General features: G+C 58.1%; 2 protein-coding genes across 2 annotated transcripts; both read right to left on the bottom strand.

Annotated features, from left to right (window-relative positions):
* Window positions 1–2357: 2357 nt before the first annotated feature.
* Window positions 2358–6307, bottom strand: BESB_039240 (zinc finger protein ZFP1; the record flags this gene model as incomplete). Its single annotated transcript, XM_029362510.1, has 3 exons — window positions 2358–5466; window positions 5777–5979; window positions 6104–6307. 3 exons carry the CDS (start codon window positions 6305–6307, stop codon window positions 2358–2360), a joined length of 3516 nt encoding a protein of 1171 aa, XP_029221475.1.
* Window positions 6308–9865: 3558 nt separating this feature from the next.
* On the bottom strand, window positions 9866–12695 carry BESB_039230 (zinc knuckle domain-containing protein; the record flags this gene model as incomplete). The annotated part of the gene is made up of 5 exons (XM_029362509.1): window positions 9866–10137; window positions 10537–10618; window positions 11020–11204; window positions 11789–12580; window positions 12665–12695. 5 exons carry the CDS (start codon window positions 12693–12695, stop codon window positions 9866–9868), a joined length of 1362 nt encoding a protein of 453 aa, XP_029221474.1.
* Window positions 12696–16419: the final 3724 nt, after the last annotated feature.

Here is a 16419-nt window from a genome sequence, read left to right as displayed (position 1 = left end):
TTACCCGACAATCGGGCACCGCTGCTGCAGCCCTATCTTTTAAAGGGTTCTTTGACTTGCGGTGCCGTCTGACTTCTTCACGTGGCGCGCCGGAGCAAATGCCAGCGCAGAAGGGCTCCGAGTGCGTCTCTTCGAACAGAAACAAGGTTGTTGACGTTGAAAATGGATACTTGTGGACACTCTACAGAAAAAGTTGTCGCTCTTTTGATGTTGCCCCTGTTACCCGCCCCACCCCCCCCCTTACCCTCTGCTCGTTTTGCACCGCACCGCCCATCCACATTGCCCAATCATCGAGTTTCGCTTATTCGTCTCCTCTCTGGTTTTCGCACCGGTACCCTTCCTCCTTATTCCGGGCTCCCGCTGCTTTCGCTGCTGCATCTCTTCACTGAAATTTCTGGGAGGTAGTCTGTCGTCCGCCTGGGCCTCTCTCGTTTCTGTCATCCTTCAGCCCTAAGGTGATCCGTCATCCCCAGGGGCTGATTCGGCTCGCGATTCAGCCACCGAAAAAACACCCTGCGAAAACTTGATCTTTGCGAGATCTCGCAGGGAGGACGCGAGTATTTAGCCTGTGCCGACTTCGGGCACAGCTGCCTCGCGTCTTACATCCACACTGGTGGTTTCCTCCACTGTACAGAATGCTTCAGAAAAAACGCGCTCTTTTTCAGCGTACGCCTGAGCCTGTACTTCGCCACACTCGGGCTTCTCCGGGCGGCTCATGCTGTCTGGCTGTGAACGCGGAGCCTAGTGACCTTGACAGCAAGCCCTCTTAACGGTGGTCGCTCCACCGGCACCTTCACACTCCCCCCCCCCCCCCCCCCCCCTTCCCCCGGGTCCCTCCCCCCATCAAATGATAAAACACGTATTCCCGCTTTTCCGTTTCACCCGGAGCATCTCCCACTTTTGACGAGAGTTGCGACCCGCCACCGAAGTACGAACATGCGTATACTCAGAGATGCGCATACAGTTAGCTACGCGTGTCTTTGGCGCTGCGTCTTACTTGGGGGCGCGAGCGTAGAGCAAACTTGCTAGGCCGCGGATTCTGCTAGAAACAAGCAACACATGCCGGCAGCTGCCTGGCATGATCTGGAGCCACTGAGGGCGATGGCGGCGGGGGACTTTAAAAAAAAACAATACAAGAAGGCCTTTTTTCCTCTCACAACCACATGCACGATTTCCACAAGGGTTCCCTCCCCGTACTCCACTCATGGCGCCAGGCTTCCAACACACTGTGCACAGCCTCACCGGCGCGCTCGGAACGACGCGTTTTGTATCTCTGGCGGTATCCATCGCCACCTTGCCGACCTAACCGGAAACCCGGGTGCGGTGCAGACTCAATGTGCACGCTGCTCCCGTGCAGCTGCGCAGCTGCGGCCCTGGAGGGCGGAGCCAGACAGGGAGTGGGTTTCAGAAAAAATTGACGAGACGCCGTTTGTTGGCCGTCGGATATTGCTAAACTCGACACAGGCGGTGGACGCCGGCGCCCGCGGGAACGCGCCGCCGCGTTAGTTCACCATCCTCGGCTTCTGTCGCTCGCGTCCGGAGACCCAACACATACGTCAGAGAACGATGTTTAAGCAACGCTTTCGCCCGTACGCAAATCGGAGCTGAAACAGATGTCGACACGCAAAGCCGTTTCATCGCTCGACGCAGCTTCCTTATCGAATGCAATGCACGTACGTATACGAGAGATGCACAGATGTTTAGCCAGACAATTAGGGGAGTTCACGACCTTTGGTGAGCCCTGACTCCAAATGGATCGAAAACCCAATGCGATGAATGCCTTGGAAACAAGAAATCTGATTTTGAACATATCACCAGTCAAGCGCACGTATATTCGCTGTGAGGCGCAAACCTTCCACTGTTCGGAAGCATCCCGGGACTTCGCTTTGGAAGCGCCTCCCTGAACACGTCCGGAAGGGCTTTGAAAGCCCTCCCGACGCTGCCTACCTAACCAGTTCACATGCCCAGTTTTTCCGGTGTCATCTCTTGACACTGAACAGATATATGTGGCCGCTTGATACACAAGAGCTGTCAACCAAATTTTTGCGCCGGATTTGATTTTTGCTGACGGGAGCTCCACACCGGCGCGGCAGGCGTGGCCTTGACCAGCTATGCCGCGGAGGAGTTTCTTGCTCATAGCAATCTTCACTCGCGCCTGAAAGGCAGTCTTTTCGGCCTCCCAGAGCTTGTCTCTTTCTCCTGGTCCTGCCCCTCCGGTTCTCTTCTCTCCGCTTCCGTGTGACGCGCGTTTCCGCACGGCACCACTCGTAGGGATGTTTCGACGAAAAAAAAGGAGGAACGCGTTCTCTCCAGCCCCAAAGAACGGACCCGACCGAGACCCCTGCGCGTCAACTCTGTCACACTTCTTGATCAAGTGCGCGGGATCCGCTGACGCAAAAATCAATTTCCTGCCTTGACGAGAGTGAAAAAGCGCTTCCCTTTTCCTCCTTCGGCAGCTCTGCGAGGCGACCTGCCATCTGCCCTACGAACGCAGCCCAGAGTCCGCGGTTTCTCGGACATCTCTCTGGGCCCTGACCGTCGTGCTCCGCCGGGCACTGGTAGCCTGCGCCGCCGGTCGGGATGTCTCCACCGTCCCGCTCCTCTGCGAAAAAAAGCGACCCGTTGTCAGTGAAATCAGCTCCTCTCAGGGCACTCAGCAAGTCTTCACTCGAGCCTGAGCTTCCGCAGGTCACAAGCGGAGGCCCAGGCTCTGTAGTCGTCACAGTGGTGAGGAGGGATGAGCAACGGTCGAAGTCGCCTTTGGTGGCTCCCTCCACGGAGCCGCCGCCCTTCGGCTTCCCCGCGCCCGTGCCGTGCTTCGCTGAAAGCCCCAGCGAGGCGACAGAGGCGAAGAACTCCGCCAGCTCATCGGCGGTGACTGAGCTTCGCCCCTCGGGTTCTCTCTCCTCCGCCGTCGCCTGCCTCAAGAATTCTTCCAGAGGGACTCGCTCTGCAGCAGACCTCGCGCGGGGGCCCTTCACGTGCTCCCCGACGCTCTTGCGGGAAAGCAGTGAAGACTTCAAGTCCCCACAGAAAGAAACCTCTGAGCCGCGACGGCCTTCTCCTTCGCCCCCGCCTGCAGCGGTCTCCTCATAGCTCTTCGGAGAGCCCACTGAGGAGGAAAAAAAGGACTGCGTTCGGGGCCCCAGCGGCCAAGGAACACTCGACAATCCTGAGAGAGATGAGTCTGCGTAAGAGAACGACGACGGATTCGAACCCGCGTCGGAGCTGTCGTCTGCTTCCGCGCGATGCGCCGAGGCGCGTGGTAGATTCAAATACTGCCGGAGCTGCTCCAAGTGGTGGAGCGAAGACGGCCCCCCAGTCGCATACGGCGCATGAAGGCCCGAAACTGCGGCGAGAGGCGCAGATGCGAGACTGCCAGAGTCGCCTGCCCCCCCCAGCCGCAGGAACCGAGGGAGCGAAGCCACGACGCTCCGCGTGGCCTCAGCCAGGGAAGGCGCAGCGCAACTCTGGGCTTGCTGAAAATGATGCGCCTGAGCCGCCAAGTAGTCGCGGAAGGCAGGATAGTCATGCGCGGCGGGCGCTGCAGGAGTGGGCGCGACGGCGGGGAGGCGGTGACCTGTCCACGTCGCCCCTTCCGGGGGATACCAATCGGCTCCTTGCGCCTGTGGTAAGCGCATCGCCGGAGCGGAGCTCGGAGGGACAGGCGCCGCCGTGCCGTGTTTTGCCAAATGAGGTGCCATCGCCAAGAGGGCCGCGGCCAAAGTGAAAATCGCGTTCGGATTCGCGTCTGTCTTCTCCTGTTCGGTGCGCGTCGCTGAGGCAGCGGGCAGCTGTTCCGGCGCCTCAGCGTGACGGAGATGCGTAGAGCCGCCAGCGAGAGAAGACAGCGACGAGCACGAGTGATAGAGATGCGCCACGCCTGGGGGGTTGATTGGTGGCGGAGGGACTGGCGGCGGAGGGATTGCCGAGTGAGGGACTGCCGGCGGCGAAAGGAGACGTGAAACCGCAAGTAAAGCCACCAACGCGGCTGCTCCCTTACTCTCTCCTCGCTCGCCCCCCACTGAAGTCTGGATGCCTGGAAAGAGCGCACTGTCCACCCCGGCGCTGCCTGCCACGCGAGCCGCGCCTGAAGCGCCTGCAGAGCCAACGTGGCTAGGGCCCAGGGCAGCGGCGGCCTCGCCGAACTCGCGGAGAAACGACTGCAGAAAGCGCTGTCCCTCTGGCGAACCTCCGCCAGAGAGAGCGGTCAACGTCTCTTGCCGGAACCGCACGAGTTCGCCAGGACTCAAATTCCCCAGCGACGCAAGCGAAGACACAACAGGAGACGCGCGGGCGCCCTGGCTGGCAAAGCCCGACGACGTCTCCAGAGGGACGCGGGAAGGCAGTCCTCTCGAGTCGCCGCCAGTCGCGCCGAGCGGGGGGGGTTCGCAGGATCCTCGCTGGGCTCCAAGTCGCGGATTCGAGGCGCCTGGGAAAAGAGATGGCACAAACGGAGCAGCCTCCGGATTCAGAGAACTGTTCAGGTTGCTCAGTGAGCAGTCGCTGCCTGACGCGGCTGTCATGTCTTGGACAGAATGGGCGTCAAGAGAGTCCATAAAGTCATCGGGCGAGCAGACTTGTAGAGCGGGAGCCACATCACCCTCGGAAGGAGTCGTTGCCCTCGGCGAGTCCGGACAGTCGCTGGCGTCGTCTTCGCGAAGGACTGCGGCAATCCGCACATCGGGAAGGCCCCTTTGAGAATGTCCAGCGCCCTTCTTCCTCGCTTTCTCCATTGCCTGCTTGTACGCCAGAAACGTCATCTTCGATACAGCCACAGGTGTGTTGGCGCGCCGCCCGCGGCATCCCTCCAAGCTGTCCCTCCGGGCTCCGCCGTGTGCCTTGTCGCCGTTCGCATCCTCGCTCGAGTGGTCAGTTCCACAAGGCTTCACTTGCCATACCCGCAGTGCCTCTCTTTCTGCTTTCTTCAACGAGGACTCGCGCACAGGTGTGTTCTTGAGCTGCGTCCCAGCTGCAGGCTGATCTGCTTCGCGTGCCGCGCCGCAGCATTTTGCAGGCCTCTCGCGCCCCTCCGTGTCGCTTCCGTGATGCGGCTCTTCACGCGGAGCGCCGCGCGAGCTCGGCACGAGGTGCGCGCCCCCGGAAGGGTGTGGCTTCGAGACGTGCCGCGGCCGCCGCTGGGCGGGGCGGGCATGAAGCTCGGAATCGCTTCCCTGCGTCGCGGAGACGACGTCGGCGCCTCCGCGATGCACGTCCTCCTGCTCACACCGCGGCGCGGGTCCTTTCGAGTTCGCCCTCGCCGTCTTCTCCAGCGAAGCGAGGGCGGCACGCAGGCCGGACGCCACCAGGTCGTTCACCGGCGGGGACTCGCCGCTGTCCGCAGCCGAAGCCTCGCTGCGAGTGCTGATAAGGCTGCCTCGTCTGGTGGCGTGGGTGCGGCTGTCTTCGCTGTTTGTGTTGAGCTCGTCGGTCCCCACACGCAGCTCCGCCATCGTGTGAGCAAATCTGAGGGGCGAGACAAACGGACGGCAGGGAACGGTCGCGGATAAAGCCAGCGAATGTCCTAAGGCGGAGGCGCTCGGGCGACACGCTAGGCTCCACACAGCTCCCACGTCGATTAATATATATATACGACCCTCGGCGCGACATCAGACACCTCAGACGCACTCACGCGAAGGCGCACAGGGCACCCCTAGAGGCTCCTGGTGGAGACGCACACAAGAGGCTTCAGGCCACCGCGACTTGCACTTCAGCAAGGTCACAAGGCAACGGAGTTGATCCAGCGGATGGACGAATGCATAAGAGAGGTGCTTACCGGCATTTTTTCCCGCTGAGGCAGGCGCCCTTGGCGTGGAATTTGCACATTGCTGTTTTGAAGGTCAGCAGCTGATGGCCGTTACAGCGAAGATCGTCTTTGCTGTGGGCGTAGGGACACTCCGGAGTATCGCACACTTGTCCGCGGAAAACGCGACGACACCACTTGGTACAGCGGAGGTCGGGTGGCGTCCGTAGCTCCTCCTGAACATCCACAGAAAAAGCCCATTGGTCGTTGCGCGCGCTGCCGCGTGTGTCGCGTCTCTAAATGTCATGTCGACTGCCAAGCGAGATCTGGCATCTCTGAGCGCCCTGAGTGTGCGCTTACCTTGGAGTGTGCGAAGCTGCAGTGCTCCTTCCGCGGGCACACGCCGGTGGCCTGGAACTTGGGGCACAGCTGTGTTTTCCAGAAAATTTTCCTCGTCAAATTCGACTGCTGAGCAGAGGCGGCTGCGCAGCTCGCGGGAGACGAAGCGGAGGCTCCTCCATTTCGTAGCCGGGTGCGGTTGGAGCGTTTGACGCGAGGCTCCATCTCGTCTGACTTTGCAAGCTTCGCCCGACCTGAATGGCCTCGCACGGGACTGGGGGTTTCCGTTTGAGGTGCTGCAGGTGAGGCGCGTGCACAGCCGCACAGGGAGAGAAAATTGAAAAGTATAGTGGAGAAGTATGGGCGGGGGTCACGAATACCCGTCCGGTGTACGTACCCCTTCCAAGCCCGAATCCGCAGCGCGCTCGCCTCCCTCAGACTAGATGTCCTCCGCCATGAGCAGAGTCACCCTCTCGGCGTTTTCAAGTCGGATGTGCCCTGGTGTCTCGCTGCAGACGTTCTTCCGTTTTTAGAGAGGAAACACTGCACACATTCAGTCCATTGGTGGTGGCAAGACTTTGCCTAGAGACAAGTCTCCGCCTCCACAGACGACGGCAGCTCTTACCGTAGGGGTAACGATGCGGTGCTACAATGGGCACGTTCACTCCGCGGTAAAAAATTCCAGCGCTGTGCGCATGAGGTCCCTTTAGTGCTGTATACCGATCGATGATTGCTGTTGAACAGAGACCGGAAAGGCATTGCGGACAATCTCCAAGACAAGACGACATAGATCGCTTTTATGGATCGCCCGCGCGCGGGGCTTCCTCGGCTCTTCGCGCAGCGGACTCGGATGAAATGACACGGGAACGAAACGAAGCGACACCCACAGAAATATTCACCTTGACATGTGGAACCAGCTTAAAAATAAACAACACGAAAGCGTCTAAGGCGTCAGGCACTTTGTCTCCCCGATGGTGTGTAACGGCGCGAACGCTACAGCGGGCCTGGGCACGTCAGCGAAACGCCCTTCTTTTTATGGATGGGACTCCCTCCCTCCAGAGACTGCTGTCTCTTCCCGTCACGGACACCGACAGCTGTGCAGAAATGGCCACTTTATGCGACCAAGGTTGCTCTTCCTGTCGGGGCCGAAGGAGTTTGGCTGCACTTTGAAAAGCACAAGGCCGAAAATGACGGGCCGGTGCAGTCGATCTTCACCACACCACCACGAAAAGGAGCACGGGGTTGATCCCGGTCTAAAGTGATCCCGCGCTGCCCCGGAAGGAGGGGGTCAGTCTGCGGAGCCGGTAGGTGCTGCAGTGTCTTCTGTTGCTTCCGTCACATGCGTCGCGCTGCAGGTCTGCACCGCGACATTGCGCCAGTTTCCCCTCTGAGCAGTGCAGGCTGGGTAAGCTGTGGGGGCGCTCGGGGTGGAGGAGGAGGCAAATGCGGGCTCGGAAGACAATTTTCGCCGTCTACCCTCTCGGTCGGGGCCTCATGCCTCAAGATCTGGATACATGTGCTTTTTTGTCTCCGAAAAACGTGCGCAAGCCTGCAAATGTGCACGCGCGTGCCTTGTATTGGAGATGCCGGCTGTGTCGCTGGTGGAGGGTACGCGAGTCTCGACTGGAGGGGGTGGACGCGGGGCTGGGCAAAAGCTGCTGTGTTTTTGCACGCAGACATCCGCCACAGGACGAATAACAGAACTGTGCGTCTTTTAGGTAAAAAAGAATCTTTGGCGGAACACTAAAGGGCCACAAGGCCGAGCGCTGGTAGTGAGACGGGAAACTGCATCGTTAGTCCAACACGAAAGGGCATCCTCGAGAAACTCGAGTAGAAAGGATCTCAGAAAAGATCCTTTCTTGACAGTGACCTGTCAAGTAGAACAGCGGGAGAGAAATCTTTGTCTCGCACACAGTTCTTGCATTTAGCCACATCTGCTTTTCCTATTTCGTCACCGGTGAGAGTACCGGAGACCGTGACGATTATGGGTCTGGCAGCGAGCGTGGGAGTCGTCCGAGACAGCGGCGACAGAAGTCGAGTCTGCTCGTCGAGATTATGGGGCCCCCACTGCTCTATAGGACAGACCGCTCAGTTCAAGGATGCAGCAGCATCACGATTCCTACCTCTGCGAGTGGAACTCACCGGGCAAACTACGCGCTGATATTTGTGGAGGCCCCTGCCCCGTCCATCTGATAAAGACAGCATGTTGCCGGAGGAACTCCCAAAACTTGATGGCGGTCACGACAGGGGCACGTCTGCCGCCGCATTCCGGCGTCTAGTACGTGCACCGCTCTTAATCACAGGGTCTGTTGCTTCCGCTCGTCGTCGGTCCAAGTCACGATTCGGCTGTCCATGGTCACTGCAGGGCGGGATAGACTCTGACATTTTCTGGGCTCAAATGGGAATAGTGTTGTGTCACTGTCTTTCGTATATCATGTATTTTCGCTCCAGCGTAGCGATTTCGGCAGAGAACAGCTGAAAAAAGAGGGGAAAACTCCGATAGTGCGAAAGAACGTTCGAAGCCAGATCAGTTCAGAGACGGAGCACAGGCAAGAAGCCCTCTCTTCTGCCTGCCGCTGTAACGCTCAATCAAAAGAAGCGGCGGGAGAATCATCTGTAAGACGCCTAGTTAAACACTTGCACGACACAAATGCAACTGCACAGAAGTCATGCTTGTTTCCTTGTGATCGAATGGGGCTTCAGGAGGCCTGCAGGTCTTCGCGGCCTTCCCGTGGATCCGTTCGAACCTGAAGCTCACAGATGCATTGCTGATATCTCAACAGTAGGCGATGTTACGTAAACAAGCTTCATACGCAAATGGTTCGACACAAGTGGATGGTTGTCCTCTTCCCTGCAGAGGTTCCTGTGTTCTGCCGAATGGGTCTTAAGATCCCGGTGCTCACCACAGAATTAAATTTGTATGCCGCGTCGTTCTACGCCGCCCCCCGGCCCCCCCCCCCCTCCCCCGCCCGCCCCCCCGCAACCCCCCAATCACAGCTTCGTATAACAGAGTACGCCGAGTCCTCTTTCCCGTCTGGTTGCACTGAACGGCCTTTACCTTCATCTGCTATAACAGTACGGCCTTACCTGGTGTTGTGGTGGTTTTCTGCGCTGTAGTGGATTTAAAATCTGCCCGTTCCAGTGACTTCTCGGGCAGCAAGGGCGGGGCTTCACGCACGAGGCTTCCTACCTGCCAGTACTTCGCATTACCCAGTGCACCACACAGAAGCTGCTGGGTCATTACACCATCTCGCGACAGTTGCATTCCTCAACTGATTGTGACAATTATTGAATATGATGTGTGAGGCAGACGTGTTGATACATTCTCTGTTAGGTGTAAACACTGTATACTGCAGAGTCACCTCTTTCCTTTTTCCTCCGAGGGGTGAACTGAACTTGCATTACTGGTCTAGATTTTGACGGTCTTTTTCTCATCCGATCCAACAGCCCATCTGCATCTGCTTTTCATGACGCAGGTAGTGAGCACAGTGAAGTGATATTCGGCAAACATCTGGAAACGCAGTGCTTGTAGCTAAGCTTTTCGGATACCCCGGCTGCACTGAAGCAGCCGCCTTGATATGTTTGCACGACAACAGCAGATCAATTTCTTCGTGGTCCAGGAGCCGGTTAGTAACAACATGACGCAAGGGCGTCATACGCGACTTGTTGCCGCACAGACCGTGAAAGATGTTCACCCCTTAGTTACTGTTAAGTCACCAGTTGAGGAAGTATACAACCGCACAGAAAAGAAGCCCCACTACAGGGCGTATGCAGTTGCAGTGACTATGCGTTCTGCCAGTACTCGTCTGGATCGGCCTCCCGTGTCCTTTGTGGCGTCTTCCGTTCAGCCTTATTCCCACTGAAACTGCGTGGTTTCAGTCGATCTCCAGAGTGCTCCTTCCCGCCGTCAGGCCTACTACGCGAACCTCCAGACGCGCCCCCCAGTTTTTTCTGATCAGCAAGCTCTTTCTGCTGCTTTTGGAACTCGGGACATTCGATCTGGAGGTGATAAATTGATCCGCACGTGCGGCAACAGCCGCCTTTTGGGTATTTTCCTGCAGCACAACAGGGAGGAGACTCACCAAAGAGCATGAGTATTCCTCACAGTCTATAAGTTCTGTTGGGCTTGAAACATGCAGACGAAACGCGAACCGACGGCGAGCACAGTGCTGCACCGACAAACCGACGGCCAGCACAGTGCTGCACCGACAAACCGACGGCGAGCACAGTGCTGCACCGACAAATACCACCTGACACGCGCTTTCTTGAGCAGACTTCGTCCCACACTGCAGGGCCTGTTCTGCTCGACGCCGTCATTTATTTCTCCTCGAAGTTTCTGCAACTCTGTGGAAGCCTGCTGGCACACGCGGAGGCTGCTGCCGTACGCAGACACAACACGTGCACCCTTACGTCCTCACACAGAGATGAATACGGACGCCAATTGCGACTCCTACCTGTTGTAGACTGGGGGCAGCCGGCCGAAAGGTGGCCCTTCGCGCCGCAGATAAAGCAGAGTGCGAAAGGCAAAGATCCGTCCTGACAGACACAGACACACCAGACAGAGTGGAAGTCTTGGCGTGCGCCGGCCTCCCAGGTCGAGCGCCGTGAAGTTCAAGTCCCTCAGAGGGCTCACGGGAGCGGCGATCTTCCCACCCAGGACTGCTCTCTACGCCGGAAGCGCGGTTCTGCCTTGTGACGACACTTTGAAATCAACTTGGGTTCAATTGCAGATGTCAGAACTACAGAACAAAACGTAGTGCGAGTCGCAAGCGGCTAGCTGTAATCGCCCACAGAATCCTCAACAAGACGCCGTCTCTGCGCGCTGCAGACCAACGCGAAAGGCAGCCTCAGCCCAAAGCGGCCCATCCCCCTCGATAGGAGCCTCCACGAATTCGTCGCCCCGAGTCCCCCCGCCTGCATGAGCCGTGTAAACCTACGGGTTTCCGTTTCTTTTTGCAGTTTTTCAGCGTGTGGTCGGTCGCGCCACAATTGAAGCAAACGCCACTCATCATCGGGCGAGCCTTCGCCTCACCCTCCTTCGCTGCGGCGTCGGGAGAAGCCGAGTTCGGACCGGTCGCCGTCGCCAGAGGGCAGTTCTCGAGGACATGGCCTTTCTCGCGACCTGCAGTGCAAAATACACGACACAAGGCTCCCTGGCGGCTGGCTGCCATCAGCTGACCCAACGACGTTTTGGCGCTGCAGGCGAGGAACCGCGACGTGCTTTCGTCACCGCGCACTCCCCTCGCCTTCCAACGGCCCGCTGCCGCGCCCTCCCACGCACGCTTCAGCCTCAGAAGCGACAGGACAGCCCGGATCCCGTCGCGAACGCATCAAAGATTCGCTGGGGTGGCGCACTCAGCCTCACGACCCCTGCGCTGCCTCCGCTGAAGCGGCTACACGAGAACTCCAACAGATACACGCATCCATTTGCTGCGGCTGCGAGAGGGAGCGCCACGCGGGTGAGGTCGAAAGAGATTGCAGCCGCCCGAGGACCCAGCAGTCTTGGCTAGAATCGCGCCGGGCGGCGAATGGGTGTTGGGTACCTGACGCAGCTCACGCTGCAGACGGTGAAGCACAGCACATCCTGAGAAATACTCCTTTTGAGCGGTGACAGATGCACTCCGGCATCCATGAGACGGGAGGTGCTGCGGGAGGGGAAGGAGGCACACGCGCGGAATCTGAAAGCCACGACTCAGCAAGACTTACAGCGAAGACAGATCTTGTTTAGCTTTTTCTTCTGAGATCCGGTAAGCTTCCGCGATGACTTGCTCGAGTCGCGCCTTCCTCCTGGGGGCTTCTTCCGCTTCTCGCCCTCCCCCTCGCTGCGATCTGCGGATCTCTTCTTCTTTTTCTTCGCCTTTTCAATCTGGCCCCCGACTTCGATCTCACCACGCTCGGCCTTCGCCAGCACTGCGAGTCGTGCGCGAATTCGCTTCAACCTGGACTTTGTAAGTTCATCGCGTTTTTCGAGTTCCGCCACTAGCTCTGCCATCCTTTCACGCACCTGTTCAATCGTCCAGCATTCCCGCCGTTTCCGCTTTCTCTTTGTAAAGGGCTTGTCTTTCGCCTCTTCACCGAGCGGCGCGTCTGCGTCCTCCGCTTCGAACGCATCACTGTCGTCCTGCTCGCTCTCGTGAAGTGAAGCCTCGTCTCGGTTGGCACAGTTTTCTTCCGACTCATGCATTTGCCCCCTGCGTGCCTTCGTTGCGCAGACGGGACTAGCATCCTCATTGAGGGCTCGGCTGCCCACTCGGGTATTATCCTTCGAAGTGTCGCCTTCCTCAGCCTCGGCGGTGGCGGCCCGCGCGTCGCGAGAGTGCTTTTTCGAGGACTTCTTTGCGAGCGCCCCTCCAGACTTTCCCGTGCTGGAGCAAATGGCCTGCTTTTTCATCTTCTTTGTCTCCGCGCCATCAGCGGTGCTACAAGCTTCATGCGTCGGAGTTTCGGCGTCCTGATCGCGCCTTCGCCGTTTCTTGTGGCGAACAGCCGCGTCAACGCCTGATGCGGACGAAGCGGCCCGCGAATCGAGCCCGGGGGCGGCGCCATCGCTTGCGCGTTTACTCCCGTTTCAGCGGAAATTACCTCTGTGAACATGCGAGGAGTAGATCGTCATCTACTCCCAAGGAGACTCGGCGAAGAACTCTCCGCCCGAGATGACCGAGGTCCGTATCGAGGCGGCCCACAAGCTTCCCTCACGATGACATGCGAGTTCGCGGCAGGGCCAAGGAAAAAAACGCGTCAACGAAGCACGGACAGAGCAAATACATTGGGCGTCGGACTCGGGGCTTCGCCACCTTCGGTTGCGCATTCAAAAGAGGCCCATGCGCGAGACTGGCGCCGCGTACACCGCTGCAACGGCCCTCGACTGCACCACGCCGCTCGCGCGCAGGCGTCCAGATGGAAATAGCCCGTCGCCTTGCCAAAACAAGTTCGAATAAGACACAGATGGCGCAAACAAACGCGGCTTCCTAGTGGGGAGGGCCGGCAGATGTGAAGAATCGAAGCATGCGAAGACCGCGTGGCTACCGTGGTCCACAAGCGGGACTTCGCTGCATGCAGTCGGCGCGCCAGCTCCTCTCGACCTTTGTCTCTGCCCTCACTGGAACGATTCACTCGATTCACCGCGTCCTCTCGGCTCCGCGAAACTGGTACTCTACGTTGTCCAGCACAGATGGCAACAAGGCGAGCTATGCTAGTTGCAGGGAGAGCTCCGGCAGGAGATGTCTTCCAAAAGTTCCTCGACGCTCCTGACCGGGGCTCCACTGCGGCAGTGTCTGGCCCCGCGGCGAGGCACACTGCCACGCCGAACCCCCCGATTGTATGCGGGCTCAGTCGAGCCTGTTCTCGCTCGCTGTCAGACCAGGAAGGCCTAGGGGACTTTGTAGTGCAAGCTGTGTGGTTCAGAAACTGAATACAAGCGAACCGTATCGGTGCGTTAGCCGGGGGCATGTATGTCGGCTACAAGCTGTATCCGGTTCTAGTGCTGTCAGAAAGAGATAAGGCGTGCCGGCGCTCTCATTGAAGAGGCGCGTGCAACGGGTCGGTAAGCAGTCACAGAAAAGGGAAACCCTTCTCGAAACATGCTATTTTTTTTAGGTATGTCTTCCTCCTTGGGCCGTCAACTTTCGTGAGGAGGTCCTGCCGGAGCATTGCGACCAAAATAACTCCCCTTGCTGTCATCTGTGCGGGGAAAGCTACGGTACTCCATCTAAGCCAGTAGTCCAACTCGTAGTATATGCTCCTCAGAAAGAGCTGACTGATACTAATCCCTCAGATAGTGAAAACAACTCCTCTGACACGACGGGGATCACGAACCCACATAGAGCACGGGCGGGTCGGCCGGCTTCTCGATCGCCCGCTACCTTTGCACGCTTATCTTTGCCGGAGATCCAGTATCTATCGTCTCCAACACGGAGCCCTCGACGAGGGCAGCTTGAATGCCAGGCAGAGCGGATTTGCTCGGCGGCGGCGAGGCACTCGTAGCAGGGGAAGCGGGTTCGCCTTTCGTTTAGCGAAAACGCTGGTGTCTCTTTATACATGCATGTGGTGAGGTTTCCCGGGTTTAACGGAATTCTACCTGAACATCGCATCATCGAGAGGTGGCTGGAAGCGAAGGAGATGCCGAGCCTGTGGAACTCGTGCGACTCCTGCGCTGAAAGAGCTTTTCAGCGTGAATCGGAAGACATTGCCTGAACCCGAATGGCCATTGACACGCCGGTGTTTTACGACTCACGACAGACGAAGCCACGAGCGGCATGTAGGACGATGTACCGCACCTAGATGACGTAAAGTGCCAAGCTCGGCGCTCCACAGGTGACGCCAGTTCCGCTAGGCCCCACGAGTAATGAAAGGGAGCCTCAATTGGATGAATCAGCGAAGCACGACAGAAAAAGAAGATCTCTGGTGCACTGCTCCTCGCAGCTCTCCATGGGAGCCGGGCGTGATTCCATGGGTCGGGCAGAAAATGCAGCATCACAGGCAGTAAAGACGTACCCAACGTGAATGCCAAGGGGACCATGAATTCGCCGGTCCGGATAGCGCGTGCGACCAGAAGTAGACCTCTCACCAGGACAACTTAGGAAAACAGAACTAGCAATCAACGGAGGCACGACCACTGTACGAGTGGAAGTGGTCAACTAGATTCCGAAGGTAGCCTGTGGCTGGACAATTGAACCAGTCTCCCGGCCCGCTTCACCGACTTTGTTAGTACCACCTGTCTGCAATCGATTACTGCGCATTCCCGTCGAGAGAAAAAGGGCCTAGGCGAGTGCTAACACTCCCTCTTTTCTATGAGCAGGTACGTTCTAACAGCTTCTTTCCCAGGGCCACACGGACTGTCGATAGGTCTCCCCCTTACCACTGGTACTGCTGTCATCAAAGCAGAAGTAGCTCTTAAACAGAGGCTGCAATGCCGGTGGCAGCTTGATCTGAGCCATTAGATTCACTAGCTGCTGTGGTTTCTCGGTCGGACTGCCAGCTGTCCGGAGATGTACCGAAGCCTGTCGACGGGCGGTGCGCGTCGCAGTCTCAGCATTACACAGATTGATCGTGCCCGCCACCAGTGACCTTCTTACTCTACTTGAACCCGGTAAACAAAGATTGTCAAGGTCGAAACCCGGATAGAACTGCAGCTGTTGCTGTGTAGAAGCGGAAAGCACGGCCGTTGCTCGGGCCGCCACCAGTGAACAAAAGATCGCACCGCTATAAGGCGAGCAAGAATGCATTGCGCCCCCACGAGAATACAATATCGCCAGATGAGTACAAGCGGGAGATGATCCCGTCACTTCAGCCGTCTTGCCTTGCCAGTGCATGCGGTTCAATTGGACGGGACTGTCTGCCAGCCGTGTTTAGGTATCATTCGTAAGCACAGATGCCTACGAACTACAGAGAGATGGTTGCTTTCTGTCTTTGCGCGAGCTCCGTTCCGCGGACGTAAGCAATTCTAGTATTCGTACGCCCAGAGGTAACCCTCCACTTGAGGACGGCGTGCCTTCTTTCATGTGCAGCTGCCTAAAAGACCTGTCAGGCCTTGTCTTGGGCTCGACGACCCCGGCTCACCGGCCTTGCCGCTGGGGAGGGGGCGCCGGTCCCTGCGCGCCATAACGCACCAGAGGCCAAGGGCCTAGACCTCCTGGGCGTTCGACCCGCATGCGTGCGCGCCGCCGTTGGACCCTAGACCCGAAGTGTGCCAAACTCAGCCGCGTGCCCCGTAGTGATATTCGTAGGTTGGCTAAATAGTGAAATTGGCCTGGCTGGGCTTTTGCCTCTCCTGCATGAAGCAACGGCGGGCGAGCTTTGGTCTCTGTCTTGGGGCCGTAGGCCTACGGCTTGCCGATCTTCCAGCGACGGCGCCCTGCCCGTCTCTCCCAGAGTTTCTTTGACGCAGAGCTACGTGCCTTTCACTTGGGAAAACTTCCCTCGTCTCCTCCTCATGTGGAGCTCGTTCGGTTTGAGCTTTTGTCTGTGGTGCCACTTCTGACTGTTCGTTGGATCCCTTGCTTCCCAGGTCCGCACCTGACGCCTTGGGCACAGCTTTCTCGCTACCGCAAGAACTTCGTTTGTCAAATGTGTCTATGGAACGCCGTCCAGCCACGGTCCACGATGAGCGATCGTCACTAGCAGACTGCGCCTGCGTTCGGCTGCTTTCCTTTTCGGAACCGCCTGCTCCCCCATCTCTGTCGCGCTGCGACCTATTCTGCACTGCGCGACCATTGCGGTGTGCTCCTTGCAAACAAATCTATGGCTTTCGGGAGTGAGAGAACTGACCAGGAACTCCTTGCCTTTTTCATGAGATGTGTAGAGCCAATGGGTTCCCAGAATTAAACTTATCGGCGCCC

Source organism: Besnoitia besnoiti, chromosome II, assembly GCF_002563875.1.
Source record: "Besnoitia besnoiti strain Bb-Ger1 chromosome II, whole genome shotgun sequence".
NCBI classification, from domain to species: domain Eukaryota; phylum Apicomplexa; class Conoidasida; order Eucoccidiorida; family Sarcocystidae; genus Besnoitia; species Besnoitia besnoiti.
The sequence above is the reverse complement of the archived record's forward strand: the minus strand, read 5'-3'. Positions and strand labels throughout refer to the sequence as shown.